This window comes from Leptosomus discolor, chromosome 19, assembly GCF_034619465.1.
Source record: "Leptosomus discolor isolate bLepDis1 chromosome 19, bLepDis1.hap2, whole genome shotgun sequence".
NCBI lineage: Eukaryota > Metazoa > Chordata > Aves > Leptosomiformes > Leptosomidae > Leptosomus > Leptosomus discolor.
In genome coordinates, this window is record NC_141409.1 from 3,230,286 (window position 1) to 3,251,435 (window position 21,150).

Genomic DNA, 21,150 nt, shown 5'->3' on the forward strand with positions numbered 1-21,150 from the left:
GCCACCTCACCAGCTTCCCTCTCTTCCTGACAGCGGTGGCCAGGATGCAGTTGCAGCCCTCCTGCTGTGGGCAAACAGTCTGGAGTTGGGCAATTTCACTTAATTTAATATACTGCCAATTATCAAACTTTACTGATTTGAGTATTGAGACAGATTTTAAACCTCTCCTGCCCTTCTCCCTGGCTCAGCCTCAGTCCAACACCTCTTCTTCCTCCCCGCCTAACACCAGCTCCCTGTGGTTTTGCCACGTTGCACTCAAACCCCCTTCCTTTTGGCAAGGCAAGGAGCAGCTCAGGTTAGGTTTCTTTGCTGCTCCTTGCTTCTTACTCTGAGGGTCCCCCCTAGGTGACAGTCCCCTGCACTGTCCCTGCTCTAGCATAGGGCAGCTCCTCCCAAAAGTGTGTCTCCAGCTGTGTCCCAGTGATGTCCCTTTCCCTGTGTCTCCTCCCTGCCATTTCTCTAAACACATCTCTTTTAGTATTTCTCCTGTTTTCTCAAGCCCGCTGGCAGGCTGGAAAGCTGCCCTGGGTCAGAGGGGAATTAAATGATTCCTCTCAAAGTGGCTGGCAGAGCCAGGCACCGCCCTGACCCCTCGCCCTGGCACAGCAGACACAGGGTGGGTGTAGCCTCCAGGAGAGGAAAGCTGCTGTAAAACACGTGAAGAACAGACGTAGTCTGAAAGCAGGTCTTGGCTGAACACCACTGTACACAAGCCAGTAGCCCCATGTGGGCTCCTTTCCCCCATACAGGTGCTCTATAGAGTATATACAGTCACTGTATATACAACTGTGCATTCACCCCCTCAGCGAGCGCAAGGCTTTGCTCACTGGACAAGCGAGATGCTCTGGTGGGCCACAGCAAAGACGGGATAGAGGGGCTCCACGAAGGTCTCCCTGTGGGAGAAGAGGATGGTGCAGGAATCGGGGTCATAAAAGAGCACCTCCCCTCCCGCAAAGTCAACCAGCACCCCGATCTCGGCCGGAGCCTTGATCAGCTCCACCGCCTGCGGCTGCCCCGCGTGCAGGAACCTGAACTCCTTGTCGTAGCGCGAGAAGACCCAGGAAGCAGCGTTGAAGCCCAGGCGGGCTTCGTTGCTGGACCCCTTCCGTGGCAGGGAGCTGTAGCAAACCCCCAGCTTGTAGGCGCAGCTCTTCTCCACGCTGATCTTCCACGCGCAGACTCCCGAGTGGAAAGCTGCAGCAGCCAAAGCGTTGGGCCAGTGGTCAAACCGCTTGGGGCAGTCCAAGTCCACCTTTGCTTTCTTGGGGCTGAAGGTCAGGGTTTTCTTGTCTTCTGACAGGCTGAGGTGGGGGCTGACAGTTTTTTCATCGATGTGAATCTCCTGTGAGCCTGCAAGACAAGCCACGTGGTGAGTGCCGACTCGGTGGTCCCCACCTGGACCACCTGAAGAATCCACGGCCGTCAGAAACACAACCACAACTGCCCTCTCCTCGCACGTTGCTCCTGTGGACCCAACTGCTCCCCCGGGGTGACGTGTTAGGGGCTCGGGCTGGGTGCCAGCACAGCAGCTCCCCACAGCCTCCCCTCTCAAGCCAGGGCCAGAACAACACACGGACTCATCAAAGCCCAGACTTCACCAGACACCTCTCCACCCTTGCACTAGAAGTCCTGCAGAGTCAGAGAAGATGCTGCTCATCTTCCTCTGACCCTGGCCTGCATCCACACAAAACAGAACTCGGCAGGTTTGGTTCATGCCACTTCTGGGAGACACCCAAGCCTCAGCCCCCGTCCCTTCCCAGCCCCACTGTGGGTGAGTCCCTTCCCAGCCCCACTGTGGGTGAGCAGGATCTGACTTCTCCTCCCCCAGCCGCGGTGAGTCGAGCTTGCACAAGGACCAGGACTGCAGAGCTGTTTGCAGAAAACCTGCAAAACCGGTAGTATGGGAATGAGGAGGAAAGGAGAGGGCTGGGCAGGGGAAATCCCTTTCCTCCTAAGAAAGCCCAAGTCCTTAATCAACCCACCCTGAGCTCTTTTGGAGCAGCCGCGGGAGGTGGTACCAGGCATTAGAGCTGAGCACAGCCACGACTCGGTTTGGTTTTGCTGTGAATGAAGGGGCTGCCCAGCCGCCTGGTACCACAGCCCAAACCCAGCGTGCTGCAGCCCGGGGTGAGAGCCAGGCTGGCCGGAGGATGCCTGCACCCCCCGGGGTTCTGCTCCACTTCAGACCCGCCAGCTGGCAGCACCCAGCACCGCTCACCCTGCCCTGGCCGCACGCTCCCCCTGCGAGACCCCTCAGCGGGTCTGCAGACCGGGTGCGAGAGCTGAAGAACTGCACAACCATTTCCCTCGCTAAGCAAAGAGACAGGCTGGTGCCCAGCTGTCTCACCTCCTCCCGGGGAGACCGAGTTTCTACCTGCAGGTGCCCCTCCTTGTCCTGCCTTCCCTCACCCTCACTTCATCCATTTTCAGTCTTAAACTACCAAGAAAACAAGGCTGGAGCAGGTGAGTCGTTTGCTCTCCCAGCCCTGCTGCCAGCAAGGGCTCTACCCTCTCATGTCTGCTCCAGCCATGTCCCAGCCACCCTCTGCTCGGCACCCAGCACGTGGCAGGATGAGACCCTTAAAGAATTAAACCATTACGCTGTACCCTGAACGGGGTCATCCCGGAGCCCGACCTGCTGCAGCACCGACGCGGACCCAGGTCAGCATCGCGCCGAACAGCAGCAGCGCTGGCCGAGGGTTCCCTCGGGTGGCCCCTGCCCTGGTGCCCCCCGGCAGGAGATGAACCGAGCGCCACACACACTTCCACTTTAGGTGGAAGATATTGCAGGCAACAGCGAGCAAGAAGAGGAGCTGCAGACAGCATCCCCTTCCAGCTGAAGCAGACCACCTCGTTCATCGTTTGATGATTTATTTCACCAAGCAGCAGCCAAACACTTGGCAGGGTGCCTGCCCACCACGCTGTGCCCTCCGTAGGTCTCTGCAGCTCTATTTGCCCACGCTGCCTATTTGTAGGTTGACTTTCGAGGAAGCCAAACGCTGCTATGAATTCATAGAAAACGGAGCGGTAGGAGACTTTATCTTCCCCTGACAGAAGGGCACTGAACCTCATATTGTCCAACACACATCTAACGTAGGTGTGGGGTTGCATTCCGGTGTGCATGTAAAGGGATCATCTGCACAAGGAAATACCGCCCTGATGACACCCATGTAGCTTCGTTGTGGAATTATGATTACAGGGGGGCATCTGAGGGAGAGGAAGCACTGGCAGAGTAACAGCAGGGTAATTCATAGCAGCAAATTTTCCCACACAGACAAGTGTTTTGTCATGATTAAATCTGCCCTCCAGATATTCCCATATATTCTGAGGAACGATTCCACCGGGAATTCATCGCACCCCAAAATCCGTTTACTCTGCATACAGTACCCATTGGAGCGGCCCTGCCGCTTTAGAGAGACGAGGGATGCTGAGCAGGTAAGTTACCACAGCTAACATCTCTGTCAAGGACGTATGTGTTAACTCCAGCACATTTTACTACTTTTAAAAAGCCAAGTTCCCACTTCCCAACTCACACATCTGAAACAAAAATCCTCGTAGCTAGGTTTAGGCGCCAAGGTGGAATCCAGATCCAGCCTGGTCCCCTCCATGGGCAGAAGGTCACCATGGAGCAGCCCAATGGCTCAGCCAGCTGGGACAGCTTCAGTCTGTGTCACCCCTGCGGAGGGTCCTCCCTCAGGTCTCCAGCAAGCACCACCTCTTACCTGCCCCCCAGCAGGACTAACATGGTTGGCCATGAACCAAGATCCCTCCCAGAACAGTGTCAGGAGATTTACATCATCTCAGTTTAAGGAAGAAGATGCCAACCCCAAACGTAAGCAATACAGAAGCCCAGGTGCCAAGCGAAGACATCGAAGGAATTGCGTTTATTTTTGAGAGTGAAATGGAGGTTCTTTCGCCTGCTGGTTTCCAAGGTTTCGAGAGGCCACAGGGCAAACCGCCAAGGCTAGGAATCTACACTTTTCAAGCAACTAAACAAGACTGCCACCTGTTCAGCTGTCTTTGGGAGGAGGGACCACCAAGTGAAACACAACATTACTGTGTCTTAACAAAAGCTAGGACCACTGCAGTTAATATTAAATCTCTAAGGCTAGGTCCTGGGTGGACGATGGACTAGCGAGACAAGCAGGGACATGGCAGGCATCCTCAGCATGCAGTAATGACACGTTAAATGTAACCACAGAAAAACCCAAACAAAACCAGCACTCACAGACCCTACGAGGCTTGAATGCCTTAGAGTCATCACATTTGACAAGGATGCTATTGGGAAAGGAAGCCATAAAAAAAACTATGTCACAACAAAGAGAATTAGGGAAAGGTTTCCTGCACGGCTTGACAGCACTGAACTTCTGCTGAGAACCTGCCCAACCGTGCCAATGTACAACTGCAGGAGTGTGCATGACTGCCAGCACCCAAAGACTCAAAACAGAAGGAAATTAATCACAAAGGGAAAGCAACACTAGAGTTTGCAGTAGAAGAAACAAATGACAGTGCTGTCCAGTACACACAGGTTCTCAAGCTAATACTGGAAAACACAAGAGCAACAAAAGCCAGAAGCACATACCTTGGCGAGGGACCTGGAAATGGAAAAACTGTGAACCGCTCATCAGCATCAAGAGCGAGATGAGCAAAAATCAAAGGTTAATGCAAAAGCTTTGGGAAGATTGACCCCAGGGACTGCTCATGAGGTGGGACACAGGACAAATGTTTTCAAATTGTGAAGGATATTGCCACCTTTGAGAACAAAAACACATTTGAAATGCTCTAACAATGGCCTGGAAGCAAGAGTAAAAGCAAAAGTTTCACAATCCGCAATTCAAGCAGCTCACAGCCGGAAGAACCTCTCTGCTGCTCAGCAGAGCCGACACCAACTTGGTAAAACCGTGCCCAGAGCACGTCACTGGCCTGACAAACGCCTCCGATGCAACCTCAGCTGTACAGCAAGAGCTGAACCAGATCACAAACGTCTCTAACAAACCACCAGCTCGTGCACAGCCACAATCTCAGGTTGTGATCAGAAAGGTACTGCATTTACTCACTTCCCATTCCAGCACGTCAGAGCACCTCACAGACGCCACGCGGGCGAGTTCACCCTCTCTTAAAATCACCAGCAGGCCAACAGTAAAGGCAGTAAAGAGGAATTTCTGTGACAGAGATCCCTACAGCAGCATCAGCTTCACTGCTGTCACCAATGACCCAGGAACCAGCAAAAGAAACCGTGTGAGGTTAATCAACAGAGCTGATAAGAGACACAGTCTTTTCAAACTCCTGTTCTCCTCAGCCACAACCAGCTGCTTCGAGCCCCTGTCCCCACTCCCAAACCCCCTACAGCTGCTGCTGCCCCCCTGTCTGGGGGGTTCCAAGCAGCTAGCAGGGGCTGGGACAGCAGAGGAGGACAGGATACCCCACGTCCAGGGCGGGACACAGTATCGGGATGTTTTGGCACAGCAGCAGGACATTTCTTTGGGCACAATATGAATGAACATGCAGGAATCCCCAGAGAGCTTGAGACCTGAGCGAGACACTGACCTGCGAGGCAGCAGAGAACAGCAGAGGCCCACAGTCGATGCAGCAGTGGACTCTGAACACAGGTCTGGTTAAAGTTTAACTTCAGGGACTCCTGGGGCTCTAAGATTCCCTCCGCCACCTCTGTCCTAGCAAAGGAACACAAGAGTTATTTCGAAATACCATGATTTATTGACCAGTCCTGGGAGGCGTTTAAGACCACTAGGAAGTACGACAGAAACATGAGATGGAGCAGTTGCAAGAGGAGCACTTGCTGCGGAGAAACTGCACCGGGGGGTTCTAGACAAACTGTCCTCCCAAGTGATACTTTCGGTTGCCTTTGATTACAGCCCTTTCTGAAAGGACCTCACTGTTTCAAAATACGATCCCAGCAGCCTGAGCCAACAGCCTCCTCACTCAGCAGATTAAACACGTCTGGGAGGGGCCGGGAAGGTACAAGAGGAGCACAATGACCAGGCTGCAGTGAGAGAATCAGATTTCCCTCTATCAACAAAGCCTCGCTGTCAGAGCAAAGGGGGATACAACAGGAAAGCGAGCCAGGACTCCACGCAGCAGAGCAAGGAGACTGAGGATTTGCTGGGCTCCTGTGGCCTGCAGTACACTCATGAACTCATGGTTGTAAGTAAAGGCTGTGGCACTGGCTGCTGGTGATGTGCTGTGGCCCATTTCTTAGTCTCTACAGGCAGGCTCCAGGCAAAAATACTCCTGAAAGTCCTCTGGGTACCAGCGCCCGACCAGCGCTAGCTGGTTACAGCAGCCATGGAAATAGATGCCTGCAAAAACGCAGCCACCAAGCTGCCTTCTCAAGGGAGGGCAGCCCAGCGTCACGGATGGTGACTGTCACAAACGCCGACGCCTGCACGTGGTTCTCCCCTCCGTGCCACCTCTGGCGGGAAAGGAGGCAGCGTGAGCGCAGAGCCTGGGCGAGCTGCGCCCTGGGCGACGCTGTGCCACAGCCCCCCAGGCATGGAGCACCCCAGCTTTCCATGTGGACAATCCTACCTCCTGCCAGCAGGCCGGGGACAGGCTTGCTGCCTCTCCCGGGGAGCCCTGTGGGCTTTACCAAAAAGCTGGAGGAGGTCTCCTGCGAGCAAGGGCCAGCACGTCTGGCAATGCCTCTGGGGAGACATTGCACGGGGAGCATTTCGAGGGGCCGAGACTTCCCCGGCTTGAGCTGCAGCACAGCACGGGAAGCAGAGACAAGAGGCCACACTGGCCTCTCTGCGCTCTGTCCTTGTCCTCAACAAAAGCAGCGCGAGGGAGGGCAGAGGGGGTGTCACCTGCTGCCCGAGCAATGGCGTGCTGCCCACAGCGGGAGCCACGGAGCGTGCAGGCAAGCTTGGAGCAGGGGTCAGGGAACGGACCAGGAGCAGCCAGGTACTAACCTCTCGAAGATCTCTTGTTCTGCACTCTGGGGACAAGGAGAGAAAGAGTCATCACAGCTGAAACCCCCACAGATAAAATCCCAAAACCAGACTGAGGCACAGCAAACCCAGCACCCAGGGAGCACTGTTCTCCTTCCCGACCCAGAGAAACCAGTCCTCACCCCAGTGCTGGCCCTGGGGAGCAGGGGAAGTGTCCAACATCCATTTTCTTCAGCTGCAGCACTTTCCACTCCCTGACTCAGAAAATAAGTGGGAATGGCCGAGGGTGACATATTTCTACATCTAGCTAGGGGTAATGTCTGCTGTGCCAGTGGGACGGGGTGGCTGGGTGACAAATCGCTCCAGAAGGGCATGGGGGCATCCAGACAGAGCCTGCCACCGCTCTGCTGCGTGTGCGAGCGGTGTGAGAGCAGAAGCGCACAAGTGCAGCTGGATCATCTGGCACGAGGGAAACATGGGAGAGCTGAGGCACGTGGAAAGTCTTGGATCCACAAAGTACCAGCTCTGACTCCATACCCTCTGGCAGACACCAGTCTGCCGCATCTGGGAGCTCTTACCGCTGCACCCTGCCTTGCCTGGCGTGTGAAAAGCCTGGCCCTGAGGTCCCCCTCCTCCCCCACCCTGTTAGGGCACGCAGCAGGAACATCCTGTGCTTGCAGCAAACAACCCCCAGAGCTTTCAGTAAGGGGTGACGCTGCGGAGGACCTAAGCCAAGAGTCAGATAACCTCGTGATCAGTCCCACTTGTTTCTGTACCCACTGGCAATGGTGTGTTCTCAAGGTACAGCCCAGTTAGCAAAGTGGTAGGAAAATACTTGATCCCTGCTCAAGTACAAGCTGCAGAGTGCTCTACGTGCCTTTCGCTTTCCTGTGACATGACACATATCAATTCCTCATAGACACAAACGTCAATCCCAACGATCCAAGGTGGAGAATGTATGATCCTCATTTCCCTTCCACTACGTGGCAAAAGGAGAAATTGAGGGTGTTGCTGTTTTCTGCCACAGGCATCTCAGATCTTGCTTTCCAACCTCTGCTCTCTACAGCGAGGCCACAGCCCAGCCAGCTAGGATGCTGGGACAGGACAGAAGCTGTGCGTCCCACCAAAGGAACAGCCATCGACCTTCCGTCTGTGGGATCAGTTCTGTTTTCTAAGCAGAGCTGCTGCCCCCCTCTTCACAAAGTTACACGTGGCAAGCAGAGGCTAAGAGCAAGCAAGACGAGGTGCAATGTTTACTCGCTTGCGTCTCCAACGAGAGGAATCGCTTGGGTAAACCAAGACAACTTAACAGCCAGAAAAGGAACTGAGTGAAGGGAAGCATGGGCTGCTTTGCACAGCAAATGTCCCAAACAGAGGTGTGCCAGACAACAGGCAGACCTTCAAGAAGAGCTGCAGGTGCTCCCAAGGGTCATGTTTTGATTAGAACTACACAGAACACTAGAAAACTGGTGGCCCAGTTGTCTGCTGTAAGGGCAGCTCTCAACCCATAGCTGTCCTGGCTGTTAAGGGCATCTGAGAGCTGGCAGCTTCAAGCCAAGAGCTTGGAGACCTGAGCCTGGGTTCTGAACCTCGCCTTGAGCAAAAGCAGAATCAGGCAGAGCAGATGCTCTACAAACCACCAGGAAACCACAGGGGCTTGTCAAGACCAGGTGAAGGAGGTTCCTAGAGCTAGACCTGCAATTGCAGGTCCTGCCCAACCCTGCCTCCTTGCTGTCAGTGCAGCAAGCTGCTGAACACCGTATTTAAGTCTCATAATATCCCTGATAAAAAGTCTAGGTCACTTCTGGGCTGACAGACCTGTCCCTCAGTAGAAGGAGCAGTACTCACCACCAGGCCTTGGTCATCCTGGTTGGTGATCATGTCCACCAGGTAGGTTCGGAGGGCAGCCAGCTTCTGCAAAGCCTCAGTCCAGTGCGCCCGCTGGGTCAAGATGCTCTGGTGCACCCGCTCCTCCTCCGTGTGCACCTTCTCCAGCAGCCGCTGTTCTTCATTTTCACACACGTTCCCCACGAAGATCAGCCTCTGGATCACCAGCTCCCGCGCCGCGTTGGCTGCGTTCTGCCAGAGCAAGGAGAGAGGAGAAACATCAGCCTTGCTTCAACCCCAACAAGAGCACCAACCGCTTCTGCCAGCTTTCTGTGGGCTCAGCTGTTAAGATTACTCTGTTAATTGAGCCCAAGCCACAGTAACCATCATGATGCAAGCAGAGGTAAATGGAACAACCAGTCCCAAACCAGCCTACTTCCTCCTGGCCCAACCCTGGTACCTAAGTGACAACCTGCAAGGTTGTCCCAGCCTGCAGCAGATCTTCCTGGATTTGCTATTAGCAAGAAACAGAGCCACCACGAAAATTGTCTTTTGTCCTTGGTGACCAAGAGGCACAAAAAAAAAAATCAGGAATCGTTAAGACTGGTCCTAGTGGGATGTTTAATGGCTGTACACTAACACCAAGAAATCTGTTGTTTGCGTACATTTTTTTGGCAGATGAAGCAGGAATCGTGGGCGCACCCTGGCACTCCACTCGCACAAGCCGTGAGGCAGGAGGGGGACAATCCCTGCACACCAACGAGCCCCCCGGGCACAGGAGCACGCGGGGCCACGCTGCGCTGGGACTTACCAGGCCGCCCTGGTCCTTGGCGGGCAGCACCTCATCCACGTGCCGGGCGATGGCCGCGCTCTGCAGCTGGAGCCGCTCGCACCGGTCCACGATCTTGTTCTGGGACACAGGGCGACAGGCAGCGCCCAGGCCTCGACGGGGCGACGGCAGCCCCGAGCCCCCCGCCCAGCCAGTCCCCACCCGGCCCCACACCCCCCGGGGCCCTTGTGCACCACCCCATCGCGAGCCCCCATCCCCACGGGGAACCCCTCACGCAGCCCCACACCCCACCAGGGCCCCCACACAGCCCCACATTCTGCCCGGAGCCCCACAGAGAGCCCCCATCCCCACAGGGGACCCCTCAAACAGCCATAAACCCCACCAGGAGCCTCACACAGAGGCCCCCATCCCCACGGGAGACCGCCCCCCCACGGCCCCCCACCCCGCCAGGGACCCCACGGAGAACCCACTTCCCCACGGGGACCACTCATGCAGCCTCACACCCTACCAGCGACCACCTTCCCCCCCCCCCCCTCCGCCCCACACCCCGCCAGCGCCCCCACACAGCCCCCACACCCTACCAGGAGCCCCACAGAGAGCCCCCATCCCCACAGGGGACCCCTCACACAGCCCCACACCCCACCAGGGCCCCCACACAGCCCCACGCCCTGCCAGGAGCCCCACAGAGAACCCGCCCCCCCACACACGGGGGACCCCTCACACAACCCTAAACCCCACCAGGAGCCCCACAGAGAGCCCCCATCCCCACGGGAGACCGCCCCCCCACAGCCCCCCACCCCGCCAGGGACCCCCCCCCCGCCCCGCCGGAACTCCCCAGACCCACGCGCGGCCCCTCTCCTCCCCGTCCCGCCCCGCCGCCGGCAGCCCCACACGCCCCGGGCTCCCCTCGGCCCCCGGCGGGCACCGGGGAAGGGCCCCGGCCCGAGACTGAGGCGCGGCCGGGGCAGGGGCAGGGTCCCGGGTCGCCGTCCCCGCTCAGCCTCCGCCGCTCACCCGCAGGGCCGCCGCCCGCTCCGCCAGCGCCCGCGGCCCCCCGCCCCGCTGGGCCATGCTGCGCCCCGGCACCTGCCGCGGGGGCGGCGGCGGCCCCGCCCGGGCCGCGCACACCGCTCCGCCCCGGCCGCCGCCGAGGAGCCGGGCGGCGCGGACGGGACGCGACGGGACGCGACGGGACGGGACGGCGGGGCCCGGCCCGGCCCGGCCCGGCCCGCGGTGAGTGCGCGGCGGGAGCGGCCCGGCCCGGCCCGGCCCGGCCCGGCGGGTTCCCGGCGCTGGGGCTGGCCCGTGTCGGTGCCGTGGGGCTGGCCCAGCTGGGGGGACCCGTGTTGTCCCCATGTCCTTCCCAGGCGCTGCCCCAAAGCCTTCCCATGGGGCTGGCCCGGCTGTAGGGACCTGTGTTGTCCCCCCTGCCCTTCTCCGGGGCCGCCCCGGCTATAGCGAGCGGGACTGCACCCGCCAGGCTGCCCCGGTCCTGCTTGGGGGGCTCCCCCCATCTACAGGGACCCGGGGTGCACCCCTTGACCACCCACGGGGCCACCCCAGGCTGCAGGGACCTGCATCACTGCCGTGGGGTCACCTCCAGCTGTGGGGACTTGGGGCTGCCCCTGTGTCCTCCCCAAAGGTGGTTAAGCTCCCCTCTTCTAAGGGATTTTTAACACCACGTGAAAATGTGGGGAAAGCTCTGCCATGATTTCTGCTGTGGGTATTGTCGTTTCCTTCTTCCCCGGTGCAGATCTTGCTGCAATGCCTGAACAGCTTTGGCAGCAGCGTGGGCTATTTTTTTAAAAAAAACAATTTAGTAACAAAAATGTTTTTGATTTCTGTGAAGCAATGCATTTGGGGGGAAGGGAGGATAGGAGATCCTCCAGCATGAAATTCAGTCTTCTGGAGGTGTCGCTTGGTAAAGCTCAGTTGCTGCAGGATCCCTGTGTTACTAGAGAGCTTTGTGACAGACCAGGTTCGTGACAACACATGCAGGGAAGCCTGCCAGACAGTGAAACTTCAGGTGAACATCCTGCCCAAAAAACTACTGCTCTCATGGAGGACTCAGAAAAATCTACTCTTTTTTGCAGCGGGCAAGAGGAAGGAGAACGCCGTTAGACACAAGGCAGACCTCCCGCTTTCATCGCAGCTCCTGCGGCTGCCGGCAGCTCTGTGCCTCGATCCAGCTCGGTTTGAGCTGATGTGCCGGTAGGGACGATTGCACATCTACATTAATCACATGAGTGGGGAAACTAACTGCTGGTTGGGAAACATAGTAACCATTGTCATTAAAAAATCAGAATTTACATCTTATTTTTTTCCCAGAATCTTGTTTTGCAGGAGAAGCAACTTCCAGAGTTCTCCTGTTGTCAAAGAAAAATCATGTTTGTTCCTAATGTACTGAAATGATTGAAAGAAGTAAATTGCTGAATTATCACTGCCCCTCAGCTGTGAGGTTTATCATTCCTCACATCTGTTGGACGCACAAACTCATGGATAGAACAGGCGCAGATTAGCTGGGTATTACTAATTGCTAATCACAAAGGCTGTCAGGGTAAAATTAGATAGGGAATGTTTTGCAGAAACCCAGCCCCTCTTGCTTAGTGCTTCCAGTATTTGGTTTTCAAGTCTTTGTGGGCAGAGCCTTGAAGCAAGTTTCTTCTTTGTTGCAACAAGCAGGTGGGAGCTTTGTTCTGATTTTTATTAGCAAAACACTACTGACCCAGAAGATGGGAACGCTAACATCCACCTAGTACAGGCTAAATCCCATTAGTGTGTCTTGAGCTAAGAAGAAGCCAATTACCGTACGTGGCCATTCACTGTCATCGAAACTGGGTTCTGCTCATCGGTGACCTGTGAGGATACACGGGAGAGAGGCTGCCTCGGCCCCAGCCCAGCTCCGCAGGAGGCACCTCCACCCGGGCAGATGCTCCTGCGGGCACTGGCTGTTGTGGTGCCGCTTGTGAGGGACACCCTGGGATGGGGCAGGCTGGTCTCAGCCTGGGCTGCAAGTATTTTTTTTCTGAATGCATCTGGATTCATCAAGACGGTCTTGTCCGGCCTGGACCTGGGGCTGGAGTTTGGACACAGAAGCGACTCTTCCCAAAGTGTTCCTCAGCCTATGGAAAGACCACTTCAAGCTTTACATTAAGTCAGGCTGGACCAGTTAAGTTCAGGCTGCCTGTGACTGCAGTTATCGTGATCCCACCAGCCGGCTGTACGAACTCCAGTCTGAAGGTGTTTACGTTCACCAGTCTGGGGATTGGGATCTCCGGGTGATATGGAAGTCGGGAGCAGATACTGGCGTCGGAGGAGGTGTAAGGCACTAGAAGAATGATAGGCAGCAGCTCCGTCTCTGTTGTGACCTCACCAAGCTTGGATATTTTTAAAGCTCAGCGGTAAGGTCCCAGTAACCTCACCTCTGCCGCTGGCTCTGCTCTAAGCGAAAGGTTTGACTGGGGAGCTCCAGATGTCCCCTCCTCTGAGGTTTTTCCTCGTATTCTAAATGAAGTTAAGATGTAGATAATGTGTTACCAGCACCTTATGCTGTGTAGGTGAGAAGGAGAAACCTCTCTGGATTCCCAGTGATGCTGTGTCTCCCCACCCACAGGGCATGTCCCAGCAGCAGGTGCCTGAGATGCTGATGTGACGCTCACCGCTGCTGCCCGGAGCAGGAGCCGTGCTCGTCGGCAGGGCCATGGGGAAGCTGCAGAGTAAAATCAGCTCCCACACCTCCAAATACAGGTAAAACAATCCCAGATGATCGTGTCTTGAGTTAATAAACAAGTTACAAATGTGAAGAGAGAACAGCAGATGAACAGAGCACGTGGGTTTAGTTTCATTACTGAACGTATGAATCAGATTTTCATTTTTCACCCTCACTTCTAAAGGCTGCTCAGCCTCTTTGGGGGCCTGAAATCCAAAATGGCACCGAGCGTGCCAATGCGGCCGGTGGTCGTGCTCTGTGATGGCTGAGGCAGAGCTCTGAAGCCCAACAGCTCCAGGGGTGGCTGTTTGCCCCAAATATCCAAACTGCTTCATTGTCTCTTCAGAGACTGTCATCGGCTTTCGTGAGCAGGATGAAATAATTCGGTATCTGGCAGCAAGGTGGGCGACCTCTGCCTGGGGATCAGCTGAGAGCCCAGGGTGGCAGCAGGGGGGTCTCGACGTGCTTGGCAAGGCTGGTGTCAGAGCAGAGGAGAGCAGCACAGCCTGAAAGGTATTAGTGGAAATGGGGGCTGGTACTCCCTGCACCAGCATGGAGTGAGTCAACATCTACATCTTTAGCAGCTCTAGGGGTGGAATAGGTCCACTCCGTCTCACCTGGTCCAGGAGACACATTTGTCCGTTCTCTTTGGCTTTCTAAAGGCAGATGTTGTCGCTCTCCAGCCCAGCCAGTGGTGCCATCTCCTAGACCTCAGTCTCACCGTGACTTTGCCTCAAAGCACCCTGCAGCTCCCACCGCTGTCTCTCTGCCTGCTGCAGGGCCGATGGCTCCGTGGAGGAGACGGGACCTGTTCGAGCCATTCAGCAGCACGGCCCTGCGCACACTGACGCCGTCACTTCTGTGGCTGCTCTCAAACCAGACCTGTGTGTGTCAGGAGGAAGGGATAAGGTGAGGCAGCCCCCGCCACGGGGCACAAAGCACAGTCACGAGCAGGAAAATGCATTGACAGGTTAGGAAAATAAGGTTTAAGTGGGAGGTTTAAACATTTCTGTGAATGGTAACAACTTTCTCAGTTCCTGAGTTTAGAAAGAAAAATGAGCTTAGAGTGAGGGCACACACTGAAGCACATTGAATCAAATTTTATAATCCTCTCCAGAGCTCAGATCACATCAAATGTTCTCACCCAGGCTTGGAACCACTGGGTTGGCCCTTCTCTTATGTTACCTGGCAATGGATGGGCTCTAAAGACAATTGTAAATGCTGTATTGCTCACAACCAGAAGAACCCGTTCCCTCTTCACGCTTGGACTGTGCACGGGTCTCGGTATAACGTGACCGAGAACGTGCACCTCCTCCCTCACCCGCTCTCCTGCTGCCGGTGCTGATGGCCTCTCCCTGCTCCTCCGCAGAGCGTGGCTGTTTGCAGCTGGAGATCCGGGGCTGCGCTGCGGCGGTTCATCGGGCACGAGCGGGAGGTCACCAAGGTGAGCGACAAGCGATTGAGTGCGGCACCATCTCCTGCACTGTTACCTGTCAGAAACTGGGGAACCAGGAACGATGGAGCAATGGTTTGTCATCCACAGAGGGCTTGCTTTGCTCCGTCAGAGGGAGGGACTGGGGCATCAGGAAGCGTTCGGTGCTGACACTTGGCTGTCCAGGGAGCAGCACGGAGTGGCTGCATCCAGAGGAAACAGGGCTGCAGGAGGCTTGGATGTCTGCTTATCCCCCCCTCCAACAGGCTGCGTAGCAAAAGCACAGGATGAATTACTGGGTCAAGTTCTTGATTCAGAGTTGCCATTCACTTTTCTTCAGGTCTCATTCCACCAGACTCATCGTTAGTCTACAAATCAGCCATGCCCGAGGACAGCAGGGCTTTAATTTTCCTGCTGACCTCCTGATTACGAAGCCAAACACGCCACTCGGGGAGCAAACGGGCAGTGGTGTACACACGTGTGCGTGGTGTGGCCAGTGCACCTCCGGCTGGGGACAGCCCCAGGGGTCCCCTGTGCTGTGGGTATTGGAGGGACGAAGGGGACTTCCTTCATCCCAGTGCTCAAAGCAACCATGCACTGGGCTCATTCCGGTTTTTAAGGAAGTTTTACCCATACAATGAATGGTTTCTGAAAACAGGATCTGCAAACACCCACCCACCACCCAGCTCCCCAGTTCTTGGAGGACATGGGTCCCGCTGGCAGGTCACACACCCGAGTGGCCCGACGTTCTCCCACGACACACGTGGCCGCAGCGCGGGCTGCAGCAATCGCACTCGGGCTGGGCGGTTTCCCCCGGCCCCGCTGCACCAGGGTTTGCCTGTGGCCGGGGTCTGGCAGAGCAGAAGCAAGCAGGAATCGCAGTGTAAGTGTCGGGCAAGCCGGCACGTGCCCACCCAGCAGACGTTTGAAGGTCGGGCTCTCCCCCAGTGACGTTTCTGCACGTCTTGGGCTTTGACACGACAGCAGGAGCGTGTTCTCTCCCCGCGCACAGCTGGGCTGGGTGGGAGGGTAACCAGCTCCTCCTGGCTTGTCCTTGGCAGGTCACCTCTGCCCTTGACTCAAGCAGAGTCTTCAGCGCGTCCCGGGACAAGACAGTGATGATGTGGGAGCTTCACAGGACTTCGGGGCCAAGCCAGCACTTCCCAGGACATGACCTGGTTGTTACTGGACTGGCTGTGAGCCCAGGTGAGGGACAACACTCTCCCATTCCCCAGGGATTTCTCGACAACTTCACTGACCATTTTTTCCATGTTAACTTGTGGTTTCAGATGCCTCCCACCTGTGCACGGGTTCACGAGACAACACTGTGTGCAAGTGGGACACAGAGACAGGAGAGTGTCTGGGCAGAGCCACTATCTCCAGGAATTTGGTAGGAGCCGCCAGTTCCTTGCACGCCATCATGGCACCTCACTGGCAACTCGGTTATTTCACACATGAAGCCATGTAGAGTGAATTTGCTCTGAGCTCGGTGCTACAGGAAGCCCCTGAGGCACTGCACAGGTTGCCTGTGCACCTGGGGAGACCAAAGCTTGAGGCTGGTTGCTCCGTTCTCCAGGTAACCACAAATCCAGGAGCACAAAGACACCAAGAGACATACGACAACTTATTAATGCTCTAACTCAGAGCTCCCGTTGTGCAGTGGGGGCTGCATTCCCTTCTGTACCAGCCCAGCCGTGGAGCTGTCATGGGTACCATCTTCTGGTGCTGTGGTACCCCTATTCCCATGGCTCTGTGTCCTGTTGAGCTGTTGGCACCTCCCTGCCTGCAAACAACCCCCAGTAACCACGTGGGGACTGAACCCTGTAGGGGAGCAGCAGTGGTGGGAAGCAGGAAAAAACCTCCAACATTTCCTGCTCACGTCCCAGGAGCAAGAGGATGGGAGCTGGGTGGCTGTGTATCTACAGGCAGACACCAGCCTGGGCTGCATGCAGAGGTGGGCCTCTGCTCATCCTTTCCTTTCCCCAGGTCACACATCTGTGCTGGGTTCCTGGGGAGCCTTACGTCCTCCAGACCTCAGAGGATAAAACCATCAGGTGAATTCTATGTGTGGCCGCAGAGGAGGGAGTTGCAGCCTGGGGCACATGGGGATGATGGAAGATGCTGGTGTGCACAAGGGACTGGTTGTGTGTCATGACCGCCTGGTCTCCTGTACCCTGCTGGGGTGGCTAGAAGCCACCTTCCAGCTCACCTGGGCCTTGGAGTGTGGTCTCTTGCCAGGGGAGGACTGTATGGGGACACCCATGGCTGTAAGCAGCCCTGGGTGGTGACTGCAGGTAAAAAGGAGAATTTATATCAAATAAATCTCAGGAAAGCTGCTCTGGCTAGAGATTGATCGAGGACAGATAAATGCAAGGATGCAGTAAGAGCTTTGGGAGCTCAGCTTGCTGGGAGGAAGGAGGGGGGCTGCCCCGTGAGGGATGGCGGCAAGGGCAAAGCGCGAGGGCGCAGCGAGGGCGTGCAGGAGGGCACGGAGGGGAGCCCGTCACGGCGATGACGCCTCAGACTCCCCCTTCCCCACTCCCGTTCCTTCCAGGATCTGGGACAGCCGGGAGCTGCGGGTGGCACACGCGTTTCCAGCCAAGCAGCACATTCAGACGTGCTGCGATGCGAGCCAGGACGGGCGGTACTGCCTCAGCAGCAGCAGCGGCTCCGCTGGGGAGGGCGGCGAGGCGACCGTGAGTTTCCTGGGCAGAAAGTCCTGCTTTTTCTGTTGGTTTGGTTTGGGTTTTTTCTCCAACGTCCACGGCCTACAGCAGAGGGCAGCAGATCAGTGCCCCAGGGATCTGCTTGCTCCCGCTGTGTTGGCCTTATGCTGGTGTCACCAGCCAGGGCCATAGCTTCGTGTCTTCCCGTCTGTCCCTTTGGTACATCTTCTGCTTAGAGAATACCTGAGCAAACGTTCTTTCTGGTTAAAACTCGAGGGGTTTTGTTTCAGTAACAGCATCGAGAAGCAGGAGGCTCTTGTAGAAAGCCTGTAAGGAGTTTCCAAAGTTTCCAGACCAGGGATTCAGTCCTGGAGGTTCTCAGCCCTGTGTGTGAGCATCAAGGGGATGAGACCTTCCCACCCCAGGGAGAGCAGGGCTGAGGACAGGAGCAGGCTGGAAACGTGGTTACCTGCCCGCACAGTCTTAGCCCATCAGCTCTAATGGGTGTGGGCACGTGCTCAAACAGTCACTGATGGTGAAAATCCTTTGGGGTTTGAAGTTCTCCAGGACTGTGAGCGTGAGTAGGGGACAAAGGGGGTCGACATTGTACTCCGAGGGTTTGTGAGGGGCTCTTTATCCAAACCCATCTTCCTTCCTTTGTAAACCAGCTCCATGTTGGCCAGTGGCAGTAACAGAGCCTGAGCTCTAAACGCTGCCTGTTGCCTTGCAGCTGTGGGACCTGCGGCAGACGAGGAACCGAGTGCGCGAGTACAAAGGGCATTTCCAGACCACGACCTCGTGTGTTTTCCTTGCCCAGGGCCCAGCTCTTGCCCCCAGCATCGCCACGTCCTCATATGACAGCACTGTGAAGGTCTGGGACCGAGACACTGGAGGTAGGGGAGGGTCCCGCCCTCTTAGGGTGCCTTACCCTGGGACAACAAAGCTGCTTCCTTTGTTTCTGTCTCCTGGTGTTAATGGGCAGGATGAAGCCCGAAATCGCTGGGGTTTACTCTAATCCAGCTGCAGGACAGGGTGGAGATATGCATCAGAGCAATCCCAGGGGCTTCTGCTTGCCCTCCATTGAAGGAAGGTGTTTGGGTGCATGAGGTTGGAGGTGACAGGTGTCCTTCCTCAACTAAAGGGAAGCAATAACAAGATGGCTTTTAAAGGTATTTCAGCAATGAAAGGACAAATGATAAAAATCAAAGAGAACAGAGGAACTCCAGGGCTTTCTGCAGATGCGGGCGGAAAGTTGTAAGGAATAGAAGTTGTGCTGGAGGACAGAGGGCTGGGCAGCAGCTGCCCTCACTTTGATCATCCTCCTGAGGGGGAATCACGGGCATTTCGGGCTTAAACCTGCTTGCTGGAGGACTTGGTGCGGGCTGAGTCCTCAGCGGCGCTGGACACAAAGGCTGTTTACCTGCCAAGCCCTGCCTCAGCAGCAGTGGGTACCGCCTTGCGCAGAAGGCAGAGACCTCTTGGGAAGCCGTTCAGGTTCACAGGTGGGCACCGAACGCAGAAGTCATCGGCATTAGCACCTCTCCGAAGGCACTTCTTTAGCAGAGGATGAAAACAGAAACCTGATGATCTCCCACAGCAAAGCTCTCCCCTTCTGGTCACTTACCTCTCCTTTCCCCCGGTGCCTGTGCCCGCCGAGATGGCCGCAGGGTTGGCAGCAGCTTTGGTTTGATCCTGTTGCCTTCACAACCGGGTGACCTCCGCAGCCATCAGCCTTCATTCAGCTGCTCTTGGAAGGGTGTAAGTCACCACGAGAGGCAGTTGCCTGTACCTCCGTGCCAAAGGCAGCTCTGTCAGCAGCTCAGCGTGGGGTTGGTGTCTCTGCACAAATACCGCCTCGGGGGGGGTTAATAATAGACACAAACAGAAGGGCTGATGTGGCGCTGGGGATTGTAAATCTTACTGCTCTTTCCCTTTTGGAGGCTTGTCAAACCTGCGTGTTGAGTGTAGCACAGCCTTTAGGAAGAAGTGTTCGGGATGGTAAGGAATTTGGGAGAAAAAGGCATGTTGGGAATGCCTCCACGCGAGCCCTGCAGCTCTGCCCGGTGGAGTCTGTCTGTCCATCCATCCCTGCTTCCTCTCCAGGGAAGGGGCAGAGCCCAACCTCAGCCTGGATCCCTGTTAACTGGCCACTGCCCTCCTGGGCAACGCAGAGATCCCCCCTGTGGGCTTACAGGGGCGGAGGCTCTCTCTTCCAGAGGGCACATCCTGATGCCTTTGGATGTGAGGATCAGGGACAGCGAGGGGCGCAGCTCCCCCTCCTCAGGCGAGCAGATGGACGCACGTGGGCAGAGCCAGGAGGTGGGTGGCTGGGTGGTCACATCTCATCTCAGCAAGCCAAGTGTCCCTGGTGACTTCTCTCTTCCCCCCCAGCCTGCCTGGCCACCTTGTGCCTCGAGGGATCGGGACCACTGGCCTCGCTGGCCGTCTGCGACAGCTCCACCCTGCTCTGTGCCAGCTTGAACTCGGGAATTCACGTACTCCGGCTGAGGGACGGTGCAGACCTGGCGCTGGAGGAGGTGGCCGTGTTTTGAGCATCGTGACCTTTCTGGCAGAGACCACCCTGCGAGGGGATGCGGCTCCCCGAGAGCTTCCCCCTGACGGCAAGCACCAGCCCTCGCACCTGTAGAGCGGCGACGTGCGAGCAGCGAGGCGAGGGGATTCATTGGTCTGTTTGCGGGCAGAAGGAAGGCGCTGAAGCCGTCTAGAAGAGCCAAATCATGGTCGTGTTCAGGCCAAAGTTCTCATTTCTGCATTTCATTTACAAGACCTCCAGGCAGGAGGAGCTATCAGGAGATGAGCTGCGAGGAGCCAAGGGGTGCTGGGCCTGGGGACGCTCGGCCTCCTTCCCCTCGCTCCAGCTGAGTGGAGCCGAACACACTCTGGGATTTGTACCCCAGGAACAAAGCGTGAGCACAGCACATGCACCGGTGTCCAAAATTTCATCTTAAGCCAGCTAGAAATGGGACCTGGGGGGCGGCTGCTGGGCCAGGATTGTCCCGTGAATGGCAACCTGACAGGAAACAGCCCGGGGGCTTGTGCTGGCCGTGCGGCTGCGAGCACCCCTGCATGGCTGCGAGCCCCCTGCACGGCTGCCAGTCCCTTTCGCTGACACTTCATGCAACGCTTACACGCAGCCGGCACACCCACAGCTGGTACCAGGCTTACACGAGAGGCGACGGCAATTAAATGCTTCTTTGTGTTAGTCACTGGCCTCTCACCCCACAGGATTTTCCCTGGGAGCAAAGAACTCGCATATGGCACAGGGCAGGTGCCACCGTGCTGCCTGGGAGGGAGGAGAAAGCCCACAGCACGCTGCTAGAAGAAAAGTAACTTGTGAGGAGAGGTTTGGGGTTTGCTTTTTCATGGCAAGTGCTGAGACCAGACCTGTGTCCGTGCTCCCAGGGAACACGGGGAGCTGCCCTGCTGCTGGCAACAGGGAGATACATCGGTCTCTTTTCTCCTGAAGGTTCCTTATGACAGCAGAGAGAAATCAAACTGTGCGTGGTGAAGTACCTGTAATTTCTCCATTCCTCAGTCAGACCCAGAGGCCGGGGTGCACATTCAGCACCTGTTTTGATTTTCCAGAACACCGCATTTGCAAAACCTCAATTTAAAGAATAAGCAACGAATCAGAAAGCTCCCCGCGGTGCAAGTTAGAACAAGACAATCCTGCACTGAAATGCCCGCCTTCTCATCACCTCAGGTGAGACACAGCAAAAACTTAATATGGAGATGCCCACATGGATGTGAAACACCTGGTTCATGAGGCAGCCCAAGGATCCAGGACATGGTACATG

The 21,150-nt window shown here is 56.4% G+C and overlaps 2 protein-coding genes across 2 annotated transcripts; one reads left to right on the plus strand and one right to left on the minus strand.

Annotated features, from left to right (window-relative positions):
- Positions 1-823: 823 nt before the first annotated feature.
- BSPRY (B-box and SPRY domain containing) lies at positions 824-10,596 on the minus strand. The gene is made up of 6 exons (XM_086475760.1): positions 10,540-10,596; positions 9,547-9,645; positions 8,757-8,987; positions 6,930-6,955; positions 5,548-5,672; positions 824-1,350 (listed from the first exon to the last, which is right to left on the minus strand). The coding sequence occupies exons 1-6, from the start codon at positions 10,594-10,596 to the stop codon at positions 824-826; spliced, it is 1,065 nt and encodes a 354-aa protein (XP_086331886.1).
- Positions 10,597-13,225: 2,629 nt separating this feature from the next.
- Positions 13,226-19,884, plus strand: WDR31 (WD repeat domain 31). Its single transcript, XM_009948324.2, has 9 exons — positions 13,226-13,272; positions 14,014-14,143; positions 14,604-14,678; positions 15,728-15,872; positions 15,956-16,056; positions 16,653-16,720; positions 17,221-17,362; positions 18,063-18,225; positions 19,724-19,884. Exons 1-9 carry the CDS (start codon positions 13,226-13,228, stop codon positions 19,882-19,884), a joined length of 1,032 nt encoding a protein of 343 aa, XP_009946626.1.
- Positions 19,885-21,150: the final 1,266 nt, after the last annotated feature.